The following is a 13,453-nucleotide window of genomic DNA, read 5'->3' on the forward strand; positions in this document are numbered from 1 at the left end:
TTTAATTTTTTAATTAATAATATGAAAATATAAAAAATTGAAAGATCCCAATAAATACATGGGTGAAATTGAGCATTTTAATTTTAACAAAATAATCATTGTCATTTATGTGTTTTTATTTATCATATTGGAAAAAGGGAAAGAGAGATTCCCTTAATTGTGAGAATCAAATTCTCTAATTTGTGGGAATAAAAATTAAAAAAAAAATTAAAACACTGATTCTCATTATTTCCATCCATAAGTTAATTATTTATAAATCAAATGGGGCCCAATTTTTTTTATTAATAGGTGCTTAAAAGTAATTTAGTATGTCAAAATAACAAAAAAAAAAGTGATTTTTTAAAATAGTTAGGTACATTATTATTTTAAGCAGCCTTTTTTAATTATTATTTTATAAATTAAACCAAACACTATTTTATTTATAATTTTTTATAGATAAATAAATTTGATTGATTTATAAATCAAATTAAACACGCATTAGATACTAAAATTTGACTGAATGATATATATGCATAAATTAAATAGTTTAAATATTAAATTGCTAAACCAAAACTTCTCAATAAAATTACAAAAAATGCATAAGTTATCTATCTATTGATCTTTTAATTATAATCTTTTGATTTTCTTTGAAAATTAAAATTTTGATAGTCTATATTTATATTCAGAGTTTGATTTTTTTTTTTTATCACATAATAGGCAAATACATGTAATTATTAAAATAATAAAATTTTAAATAATTTTCTTAAATTATTTCAAATATTAGGATTACTTAAAAATTTTAAAATATAAAAATATCATATGATTTAACATTTTTTCAATTAGAGTTTTACATCTCGTTCCATATATAAGATGGGCATGGGGTTTATAAACTTTACGCCCAAACTATTAAAAAATTTGAGTTTATCATTTTGGGTTTATTAAAGTTATTTAGTGAGTTTATTAAATTTGATGTTACAATTAGTGTAAGAGCTAAAAAAGTTGTGGAGATATGACCTAGTTAGTTACTGTTATTGTTGGAATTAATATTGGAAAAGTTATATTTTTAAATATATTAATTAAAAATTATTAAAAATAATTTAAAATTAAATTTAATAAATTTTAATTATAATAATATTATAATAATAAAATAATTTTTTTAAATTAATTTTTTAATAGTATTTAAAATAATATTTTTATTTAAAAAATAATTTGGCTTTTCAAACTTAATATTTTTTTTTATATTTATTTTAAAAAATTGTCCATTAAATTATATATAATTTTCTTGAAAATATTTATAATTTATAAATGGATTATAATTTAAAACAATTATGTATAATCACGTATAATTGTATATTGTACATTAAATTGCATAGAAATAATTTTTCTATATAATTTGATTGAAAAAATATGTTAATTTTTTAATAATTGTTAGCCATTGTAAAATATCCTATAAATAAAACTATTTTTTAGTAAAGTCATAGATTGCAATAAAAAATTTTAAATTTTAAAAATATATTATTTATTAATTATTTTGAACCATTTGGAAAAGTATATTATTTAAAATATAGAAAAGTATAATTTTTAGTGCTTTATATTTAAATAATTAATTATTTATTTTAATCGTATAATTATTTATATTATTTAATTATATTTTTTATTTAATTGTAATTATTTATTATTTACAAATACTTGAATATAAACTTTATATTGATGGACTAGTTTGTTAAATATATATATATATATATGTTTTAGAGATTAAATTATTATTTAATCCTATAATTTTTTTACGTTTTACTTTTACCAGTTCGCCGGAGCCGTGAGGCTGTAACCGAACGACTGGTCGTTTGGTTTTAACGGGCAAAAATGGTCTCTGTCGGTAGTGGGCAAGGCCCGAACTTGAAATGCAATTGTAACGACGTCGTTTCAGTCACCAGAGGTCCAGAGGTGGACCTGGACTAGAACTCTCCTCCTCCTCCTTCTTCTTCTTCTCTCTCTCTCTCTCTCTCTCTCTCTCTCTCTCTCTCTCACACACACACACACACACATACACACACAAATCTGAAAAATCCACAAATGGCGACGACGTCACTCACTGAGTTGGATGACGATACAGTTCGCAGCATGTCTATTGGAGCCGTTTTCTCAGATTTTGTAAGCTTCTTTTTCCTCTTTGCACTCTATCAACGTTCACCGAAAAGACTTGGTGTTGTAGATTTTGGAATTTGAATTGGATTCCTCTAATATCAAATTGAACTTCAATTTCAATGTAATGAAAGAAATTTCGCTTAAGAATTGTAGTTATTTGTCGATTAGACTTTAGATTGAGAAGCTTCAATCGAGTAATTCAAAGGAAAAAAAGAACTTTGTTCGTTTTGTGTAGTGGAAAGATATTTGGATATTTTCATATTTGGGATTTGTATTCAGGGTGGGAAAATAAATTCTGTTGATTTTCATCGAAAAGACGATTTGTTGGTCACGGCGAGTGAGGATGATTCTGTTCGGCTTTATGACATTGCAAGTGCTAAGTGAGTTTTATTTCACTCTACATTTGTGGTACCTATGCATAATTGTGCTTTTAAGGAGATTTTTGATGTCTTTGATTATGTTTCTTGATTTGGTATTATGATTAAATTTAAGTTTAAAGAAGAAAAGAAAAGAAAATACTCATTTATGTTCATGCAATTCAGGTTGCTCAAGACAACTTATCACAAGAAACATGGTGCTGACCGCATTTGTTTTACCCACCACCCTAGCTCTGTTATTTGTTCCTCTAAATACAATTTGGATTCTAATGGAGGTGAGTTTTTTTTTTTTTGTTCAAATCATTAAGTGGTTCTCTTATCTCAGTTCATAGTATAGATTTTATTCTGATATTGAATACGGGAACTGTTGTAAATATAAACTTTTTCCCCCTCCATGCAGAATCCTTACGATATCTATCAATGTATGATAATAGGTGTCTTCGCTACTTCAAAGGGCATAAGGAGAGGTTTGGCTTACATTGCTTATTGGTACTTTATTAGTAACTTATGGAAGTTATGAGGATCATGTATGAAGAATGTATATGTAATACATATGCTGTAGATATAGGTAGCAAAGTGAATTTCTTTTGGGATAAGTGTTGTTTGTAGATTTTTTTTTTCCCTCAACTTGATCTCAATTTTTGAAGTTCGTTTCAAAAGTTGGGTTTTATATGACGTCTCCAGATTGTTGGGACATATTGGTGTGTGTTGTAATGAGAAATGGTCATTTGAGCTATTTCTTACAGTTTATCTTATTTTATGTACTTATGGGTATTGGCTTGGCATCATTAGGATAGTTTGGAGGTTTTCTCCGCTTTTTCTTTCCTCATAATCTCAACACCTGTGACATGCCGTTAAAGATTGCTGCTTTTTATTTTTAATTTTTTCTAGATTGCAATGTTAACCATTTTCATTACTTTTGCTGTTGTAGAGTTGTTTCCCTTTGCATGTCTCCGATCAATGACAGTTTCATGTCTGGTTCCCTTGACCACAGCGTCAGAATATGGGATCTTCGTGTAAACGCTTGCCAGGTTGGTTTCTAATTTGTCATGAAGTTTGCATGTTATCTTCTTTCAAAGCTGGAGCCAAACTTCCTATAAGGTTGGAGGGGCCTTGGCTTCCCACCAACACACCCCAACAACCCAACTTTGAAAATTTATGTTTTTCCCCATATATTTTGCATGGAGTTTTTGAAAATATAACTATGGCCAGTCCAAAATTTGGAAAATTTCATACAACGCTAATAATATAAACATTTTTGGTATTCCTACCAAAAATTTATCTTTGGCCCCAATATTTTTAAGGGTCTGGCCCTGTTTCATATGTACAGTTGTTTCAAATGGGATGCATTATCAATAGTGCTTGAGAAGATGCATGCCACTATATCTATCTTCAGTAGCCGTGGCCTGTGATTGTACATGATTGTGATTTATGCTTACTGTTATAGTTTTCAGGGAATTTTGCGCCTACGTGGTAGACCTACAGTTGCATATGACCAACAAGGTCTTGTCTTTGCTGTGGCAATGGAAGGGGGTGCGATTAAATTGTTTGATTCACGTTCATATGACAAGGTTTTTCCCTATAAAGCACTGACTTAAATTTCTCATTATTGAAATTTCACATTATTATTTATTAATGTTCTGAGTTTGACTTATAACTCTGATTGTAGGGTCCCTTTGACACCTTTTTAGTTGGTGGAGACACAGCTGAGGTTTGTGATATTAAATTCAGCAATGATGGCAAATCAATGCTTTTGACAACCACAAGTAATAATATTTATGTTCTTGATGCATATGGAGGAGAGAAGGTTAGTTCCTAGTGTTAGGTAGCTGAGTTTTGGGGTTCCTAAATGTAGTGGGTTTTTTTTTAATGTAATTATTATAAGTTTTTGTATGAGCGTGTTTAAGCCTATCTAATGTCTTGTAGACTGGTTCTGAGTGAGTCTGCACTGTTGATGCATAATTTCATGCTTCAAGTGATTAGTGTAAAACTTTCCCTTGTGCAGCGATGTGGTTTCAGTTTGGAACCATCTCCAAATACTACTATAGAGGCAACTTTTACTCCTGATGGCCAGTATGTGGTATCAGGTATCCAATTCTTATTCAATTCACCTGAAATAAAAATGCTGCTCTAGTTAATATTCAAAATATTTGTCCATTTTTATTTCATTTATATTATACCTATGAAAAATTAAAAGTTAAAAAATTAAACTAGTGGTTCTATTTATGGTTCATTTGCTGTCCCCTGCAGCCCTACTATGGTTTGCCTAACCTTCTCTGCTTTGAAGTTGATCATAATTAGAAAATCTTTTTGCTGTTTTTTGGTGGTCAACTTACACTATTACAGCACATGATGGTGATCATGGAAGATTTGAATTGTGTTGTTGCTTTAGGGAATAAATTTGAGGCATGCTTAAGAAAAGTTGTATATTTAAAAACTAAAATACAACAATGCCCATGTGTTAACTCCAATTGTGGATTAATATGCATGACATTGTTTTCAAATGAGAATTAAACAATACATGATATTATTATTTTTTTTATATTATGCTTATTTCATTACCCTAATAAATTTTTGGAAGTTGAGTTGAGTTGAGTTATGCTTATTTCATTAGTTAAGTGTTCACAGTTCACATAATAAGATGCTGAAGCTACTTAGATATCATTGCTTGAGATGAGATGGTTGTGGGTGTGCAAATGTATGTAATACTGTTCTGACCATGATCCATTTTGTTATTAAGAATTTCTGAAGTTCAAAGGTAGGACAGGAGTAACAAATAGATTGGGCTGCTTATTAACTTGCCCTGATACGTCTCTAAAAGCTGCTACATATGAGATATTCCTTTTTGTTTTCCTGATCTTGATGAGATATTCTACTTGAGTGCTCCCCCTCTAATGAAGTACAATAATCATTTATTTTGTTTTTGCAACGAGGGAGCTGCCAAGAGAGGTCATAAGTTTCGAAGTCTTATTTTAAAATCTGATAGTGCCTCGTACAAATCTAACATTTCTTGCATGCTATAAAGCACAAGTTTAAAGTGGCAGAACTTAGCAGATAGTCTGTCTAGTGATCAACCTTGCTGAAGTTCTAATTCATGACCATTAATAGTTTGAATGCTATGTGTCTGTGTACTTGGTGGTTTTATTGTTTTAAGCATTCTTGAGTATAAGTTTTGAGACTAATTTTAATTAGCTCATGCTAATCACACATTAAAATAGTTGCTATGTAATCTTTTATCTTCTTATTGATTAATAAATAGAAAACTCATGATGGTTTTAGCATGTAATGAACTGGTGTATGCTTTTTGTCTGTCTGAAAAATGTTCTATTCAGATGCAACTTTAACAGTCCATTCATGTATTCTTTATTGTAGGCTCAGGAGATGGAACCTTGCATGCCTGGAATATCAACATGAGAAATGAGGTAACAATTATGTCATTATTTTCTTTTTTTAACATTCAATTCTATGGGGCAACCATGTCTTAATCTTTGTTGTTTACTAAGAAGAAAAGAAGAATGTGGCTATGCAATAGGCATTGCATCTCCTTTCTTTGAAAAAAAAAATATATATGAAATATGCAAAAGATTTAAACCACCATTGGTTTTTTTGGATACTTGTGTCCTCGTGTTAGGGAGGGAAAAATATTTCTGCACCGAGTACTATATTGTTCTGATTAATTGCTTTTAAGAAATTAGCATCTGGCCACACGAGCACCCGCCATCTTTAAGTAAGCAGAGGACCTTTTCCTAGTGCTGAAGGGTTCTACATTCACCTCCGCATCTGAGAGAGTAATAGTGCTATGATCTATAACTTATTACCTATCTAGATCCAACAGCAGATTTATGTCCGGCTGACATTCAATTCTTCTTCATTTAATCCTTCCTTCCCAATCTTTAATGTCTTTTTTCATCTTAGGTTGTACCATATGATTTCTTCATTTTTTACGTTCAAACCTTTTTTCTATAAGTTTTAAGTTATTATCACATGTTTTTTATGCCCATTGATGAATCCAGACTTTTATTTACTTGTTTTGTAGGGTGTAATCGAATGTAATGAAATGTACAACTCAACTCAACTCAATTAAGCGTTTATTCTAAAAATTTGGGGTCGGCTATATAGATTCGTTTTCTCCACTCTACACGATTTTGGGTTAAATCCTCAGAAATGTGTAATGTTTCTAGGTCATGTTGTACTACTCTCTTCCAAGTCAATTTAGGTCTACCCCTTTTTTTTCTTTCTATCCTCTAACCTAATGTGCTCTACTTGTCTAACTGGAGCCTCCGTATGTCTACGCTTCACATGACCAAACCACCTCAATCTCCCTTCTCTCAACTTATTCTCAATTAGCACCACTCCTACCTTTTCTCTAATATTCTCATTACGGACTTTATCTAGTCTAGCATGGCCACTCATCCACCTTAACATTCTCATCTCTGCAACTCTTATTTTAGACGCATACGACTCTTTTAGTGCCCAACACTCACTACCATATGACATAACCGGTCGTATAGCTATACGGTAAAATTTTCCTTTCAACTTATTGGGAATCTTGCGATCACATAAAATTCCCGTGGCACGTCTCCACTTCAACCATCCGGCTTTAATCCTATGACTAACATCCTCCTCACATCCCCCATCTACTTGAAAGACTGAGCCGAGATATTTAAAGTGATTACTTTGGGACAGTACCACTCCATCCAAACTAACTTATTCCCTATCACCAGTTTGGCCTTCACTGAACTTGCAATGCATGTATTCTGTCTTCGTTCTACTTAACTTAAAGCCCTTTGACTCTAGAATACTTATCCAAAGCTATAGCTTTCTATTGACTCTTTCTCGCGTCTCATCTATCAGAACAATATCATCCGCAAACATTATGTACCAATGAATACTCTCCTATATATGTTTTGTCAATTCATCTAAAACTAATGTAAAAAGGTAAGGGCTTGTAGCTGATCCTTGGTGTAATCCAATTGAGATCGGAAAATCTCTTGTGTCTCCTCCCATTGTGCGCACAATAGTAGTTGCTCCTTCATACATATCTTTCAACACTTGTATGTACTTAATAGATACCCTCTTTTGTTCTAACACATTCCATAAGACATCTCTTGGAACACTATCATAAGCCTTCTCCAAATCAATAAAAACCATGTGTAGATCTTTCTTCACATCTCTATATTTCTCCATCAAGTTTCTAATGAGAAAGATCGCTTCCATAGTTGAATGACCGGGCATGAAGCCAAATTGATTGAGAGAGATAGAAGTATCATGACGTAGTCGGTGCTCCACAACTCTCTCACACAACTTTATAGTATGGCTCATGAGTTTAATTCACCTATAGTTTGAGCAACTCTGTATATCTCCCTTATTTTTAAAAATATGTACTAAAATACTCCTCCTCCATTCATCAGACATTTTCTTTGAGTTTAGAATCTTATTAAATAATTTAGTTAACCATGCCACTCCCATATCTCTCAAACACTTCCACACTACAATTGGTATTCTATCGAGTCCACAGGCTTTCTTTATCTACTTTCATTCTCTTAAGTGCTTCCTTTACTTTTAAAGATCTAATCCTTCTAGTATAATTCACATTCTTTTTTATTGTTCTATAGTCTATATTCACGCTATTACCATTTTGACTATTATTAAAGAGATCATAAAATAATTTCTCTTAATTACATCATGCCAAACATACTCCAAATACAAGTTTCATCAATGGAATCAATGATACCAATGCTAATAATAATCACCAATATGGTCTATTTTGCAGGTTGCATTCTGGAACAGTCACATAGGTGTCTCATCGTGCTTGAAATGGGCACCTCGCCGGGCCATGTTTGTTGCTGCATCCTCAGTTCTTACGTTTTGGATACCAAATAATTCAAAATCAGCTGCAGAGCCTCGATCCATGGAAAATGAAGGGGTCGAGCATATTTCTCAATGATGAAAACCAGGTCTTTCTTGCCTGTTTAAATTATCTGCAATGGATAGTAATTACCATAAACATTATTTACCATTATAGGGCCACAATTTTGGTGTGAGCTTGAATTGGCCTCAATTTTGTAATATTATGGTTTTATTTTAATAAATATTTGTGATCTTCATTTTCAACACTTGAACAATTGCTCATTGAATTGTTGTGTTGAGCTTAATGTATACTAATATCCATGGAGAAATGGCAAAATGGTAGTTCCTTTTTTTTCTTTGGCAAAATGGTAGTTCCTTTTTTTCTTTTTTTTCTAAATTGTTATTTTAATGCAACTGAACTATGATTAGCTGATTTAGATGGAAGTGTGTTCTATGATGGCTGCGACCGTTTTTGAAGCTTTTCAACTTTTGGTTCTTGCAGGGAAATTGTTGGCCATTGATCTGAATAGAAAAAAGAATAAAAAGTGTAGACCTGAATAGCAAAAGAGAAATTTTTAAGCAGTCTACCACATCATTTGTAAGCTAATTGGTGAAAGGGTAATTTATTATTTAGTCCTTTGGTTTTGATTGATATTATAATTTAGTTCTTATATTTTAGAAATTGAAAGATTTAGTCTCTCACTTATTCTTCCGTCAAGAGGTCATTCTGTCCAATATTGCTATCTGTTTAGTGAAAAGATAATTATAGTGTTTATTCAATTAAGAGAAATTTACTTTTTGGCCATTGGTTTTGATTGATATTATAACGTCGTCCCTATATTTATGAGGACTAAATCGTTCAATTTTTAAAATATAGGGATCAAATCGTAATATCGGTTAAACTCTATAGGTCAAATAATAAATTTCTCTTGATTAATAAATGTTGTATTTGTCTTTTCATCTAAACTAATGATAATATTGGAAAAAAGGGTGTCTGATTTTGACAAAAATATAAGTGAGATTAAATCGTTCAATTTCTAAGATACGGAATCAAGTTATAGTATCAGTCAAAATTTAAAGACCAAATAGTAAATTTTTCTTAATAAAATCCTTTTATGCAGGTATATTACTAACATTAATATTAATGATATGTGATTTATTTTTAATTAATTTTGAATTGAGGACATTGCCAAATGATACAATTATAAATAAATATATCATTTATTTTTAAGGGTGAAGGTCTAAATTAATCTCTTAACATAGGTTTAATAGTTAAATAGATCCCTTATATTATTAAGTTTCAATATTAGGGATCAACTTAATTTAAACAACGTTAACAATTAGTTTTTGTGGATATTTCAGTCTGGTCCACAAATGATGAAAAAGTATCAATTTTTGGCAAAAATGAGAAGTTATTTAACTTCTCCATTTGTTTGGGAGGAAGTTTTTTAAAGTAATGAGATATTTTTCAAGATTTAAAAATCTTAAATTTGTGTTTGGAAGAGTGGAAGGTTTTTTAAGGTATGGTTATTGGAAGTTTTTAAAAACTTTCAAAAATCTCAATTTTTCAACCTACCGAATTGATGGATTAACAAGATTTTCTCTTTAAAACCTTTAAATACTTAAAAAAAACCACCTCTCTTCCCAAATGCTAAAAAATAAAAAAAGTTTGAAAATCATGAAAAACCTTATTTTAAAAAGCTTTACCATATAAAACCTTAGAGCGTTCGGTTAATTGAATAAATTCACACGTGCTTGATCCAATGAGTAGCTAGATGGGTGCCATGTGTACCGTAGAGTAAAAGCTATGGGATACGAGCATTGGATGGGTAATATACGAGCAATTGGGATGGTTAAACCGTCACTGCGGGCACTAGATGAAGCCAATTGAAACTTGCAAGACAAGAAGGATTAGAGAGCCAACTGGGTATTCTCTACTTGACACTCTGATGGCTAAGTTAGAAGAGGTATTAATGAGAGGCAGGAGAATAAATTACAGTAAATGCTGAAGCTTAAGGAATGAAAGATAAAGTTAGGAGTGTTCTATACTTGGTACTTGGGACTTACTCCTCTTATTGCTAATGGGACAGCTCACATGTCATGTTAGGGCAAGTTGATCAATCGTGTTTAGTGAAGATTCTGATAAACTATCTTATCACTCATAACCAAAGGATGAAGTCAAATATTATACCCTATATTCTTAGTGAAAATTTTCTTGAAATATGTTCATGTAGAGTAGTTGTTAGGACATTAAACTCTGTGTTACGCCAATACATTTAATGTGAGCAGTCAACTATTTATGTACCGGCCAGTTTGAAATGACATAATTAATAAGGCAATTGTTAGATAGGTGAAATATTCTACCAAAAAGACTTGGGTGGAATATGTAACAGGAGGTCACAAAGGCAGTTTCCCTAGAGGCATGGATGTCATATGGATGATAATATTGGGAAAATTACATTCAAGGTAATTTTATGGATTCTTTTTAAACTCAACACATTTAATTCTCATACAATTTTTAACGATAAGCTGAAATTCCAATGTAACAATCATTGAAGTTATGTTTGGTAGGCTGTGTAACACTCTCACTAAAAGTAGTCTGTACATTTTACTGTTCTGACGATTAATGTCTGTTCAGACAGTTAAAATGTCTAAAACTACACTTAGACTATAGTGAGGAGGCATAAATTGAAGAAATAAATGTTAAGAAAATATAGGAAAAATGTAAAGAAAAAAATAAATTAAAGTTTAGAGAATTTATAAATTGATACAAAAATAATAAAAATAACCCAATATGCACTACTAAGGGCATTTTAGTCATTTCAACCCCAAAGGTGAATTTTAGTCTAAATGTCAAAAAAAAAAATTAGAGAATAAAATAATTAACATTAATTAAAATTTATGAAATAGATTATGAAAATGAGAAGAGAAAAGAAAAGAAAGGAAAAGAAAAGAAAAGAAAAGAAAAAGCTTAGGAAAATTCAAAAAAAAAAATATAAATAGGCACTAGAGGACAAACTCCCACCTACTTCCATCTTCTTCCTCAATTTCTTCTCTCTCTCTTTCCCTCATTTCCTCCATTGTTGTCAAGCTTCCAAGCTTGATTTCCCAAGCTTCTACACACCAAAACCCATAGCCCACTTCACAAAAAATACTCCCCACACCCTAAGGAAGCTATAGACACCCATTGGAAGCAAGAAATTTGAAGTTAGGGAAGCTTAAGTAAGGTTAGTGCACTAATCCCTCTTCTTCTCTTTATTAAACATGAACAACATGTTTAGCCAAGTATAAATACCATGGAAATAAAAAGAAAATCTTGAGCAAAAAACTCTTGAATTTTTGGCAGCCATGGAACTTGAGGTTTGTTGCTTTTAAGTGATGAAAAATGGTTCCATGAGAATGTGTGATGAGTTGAAATGGTTGGGAGTTTGATTGTGTAGTGTTTGTGTAAATTTGAAACTTTGAAAACTAGGGTTTGTGTAAATGTTGAGGACTTTGTGTAAAATATTAAAATTGACCTATTGAGTTGAGATTGTTGCTTATAGAAGTTTATTGCATGCAAATTGAAGTAAAGAAGTTAGAGGAATTGAGATATTGGGAGTGTTCAATTTTCTACAGGTTTAGACTCAATGAGTCCAGTGGGTTTATTGACCCATAACTGAAAATGTGTGACTCCAATTGGTATGAGGCCAATTACATGTTCATTAGACTCAACATAGCCCATTTTCCATGAAGAAACCATGCCCAAATTCTGTCCAAAACTTGACCTAAATACTGCCCAAATTCGGATTACCCTGCACCAAACCCAGAAAATGACCAAATAAACAGTACGTGTTCATTTGGTCATAACTCTCTCTATACTGGTCCAAATGACCTAAAATTTCATCAATGGAAAGCTTAAACATAAGGCTACACTTTTCATGAAGGCTACTTGACCCAGTTTTGCCTTTAACCAAATCAAATTGTTAGCATAATTTCAGTCACTAAAACTGCCAACCAGAAAATGACCAAATGAACAGTACATGTTCATTTGGTCATAACTCTCTCTATACTAGTCCAAATGACCTAAAATTTCATCAATGGAAAGCTTAGACATAGGGCTACACTTTTCATGAAGACCACTTGACCCAGTTTTGCCTTTAACCAAATCAAATTGTTAGCACAAGTTCAGTTACTAAAACTGCTAACCCAGAAAATGACCAAATAAACAGTACGTGTTCATTTGGTCATAACTCTCTCTATACTGGTCCAAATGACCTAAAATTTTACCAATGGAAATCTTAGACATAGGGCTACACTTTTCATGAAGACCACTTAACCCAGTTTTGCTTTTAACCAAATCAAATTGTTAGTATAAATTGAGTCACTAAAACTGCCAACCCAGAAATTGTCCAAAATACTGTTCCTTTGGTATGCTTGACCAGTTTTGGCAAAAATGCCATAACTTGGTCTCCAAAGCTGCAAATTGAGTGAAACTAGTGCCAAAAGTTTTATAAAACATAGCACAACAATTTTTATGTTTTGACCAAGCTCTAGAAACCATTGCATCCTAGGGAAAATATTAGCCAAAATTAAAAATTGAAATTTGTAAAATGTTAAGTTGAACCCAGAATGCCATTTGATACCCGTGTGTTCATTTGGCCATAACTCCCACTAGGAAATTCTATTTGAGATGTGCCAATATGATCTGGAAACATGATACTTAGGGCTACAACATTGATTTGGACACCTTTGTCAAATTCTAAGTGTAAAGACTCTAAAAAGTGGGTCAAACATATTGCCCTGAAGTTTGTTTATTGCCTTTATAGGATTGAGAGTCTAGGTTAATACATTAACTATAACTTACTATACCAAGCTTGAAAAATTATGAAATTGTACCTGGGAGTCCCTAAGACATATAGGAAGATATCTTGTGAAGGAACCTAAGTCTAAAAATGACCATAAAATGATCAAATGACTGGTCAAAGTTTATTGACCAGGAATTGTAAATTATGGACAGCTTTGAGGCAAAGGGACCAGTTATGGTATTTTGACCATAACTTGAGTTCTATAACCCAAATTCAGTGATTCAAAAATTTAAATTCAAGTTTAAACATAGAGGA

The 13,453-nt window shown here is 31.6% G+C and overlaps 1 protein-coding gene across 2 annotated transcripts; it reads left to right on the top strand.

Moving 5' to 3' along the window:
• The first annotated feature begins 1,961 nt into the window (after positions 1 to 1,961).
• On the top strand, positions 1,962 to 8,615 carry LOC110669218 (protein ANTHESIS POMOTING FACTOR 1). 2 transcript variants are annotated; one of them, XM_021830749.2, is made up of 11 exons: positions 1,962 to 1,980; positions 2,011 to 2,130; positions 2,404 to 2,504; positions 2,667 to 2,776; positions 2,902 to 2,968; positions 3,433 to 3,532; positions 3,956 to 4,072; positions 4,171 to 4,308; positions 4,507 to 4,588; positions 5,874 to 5,923; positions 8,275 to 8,615. In XM_021830749.2, exons 2-11 carry the CDS (start codon positions 2,053 to 2,055, stop codon positions 8,446 to 8,448), a joined length of 1,017 nt encoding a protein of 338 aa, XP_021686441.1. In that variant the 5' UTR covers positions 1,962 to 1,980; positions 2,011 to 2,052; the 3' UTR covers positions 8,449 to 8,615. The 2 variants fall into 2 exon arrangements, with proteins under 2 accessions (XP_021686441.1, XP_057996924.1); XM_058140941.1 differs by having other exon boundaries at positions 4,171 to 4,212.
• Positions 8,616 to 13,453: the final 4,838 nt, after the last annotated feature.

This window comes from Hevea brasiliensis, chromosome 18 (genome assembly GCF_030052815.1).
Source record: "Hevea brasiliensis isolate MT/VB/25A 57/8 chromosome 18, ASM3005281v1, whole genome shotgun sequence".
In the NCBI taxonomy this organism is placed as follows: Eukaryota; Viridiplantae; Streptophyta; class Magnoliopsida; order Malpighiales; family Euphorbiaceae; genus Hevea; species Hevea brasiliensis.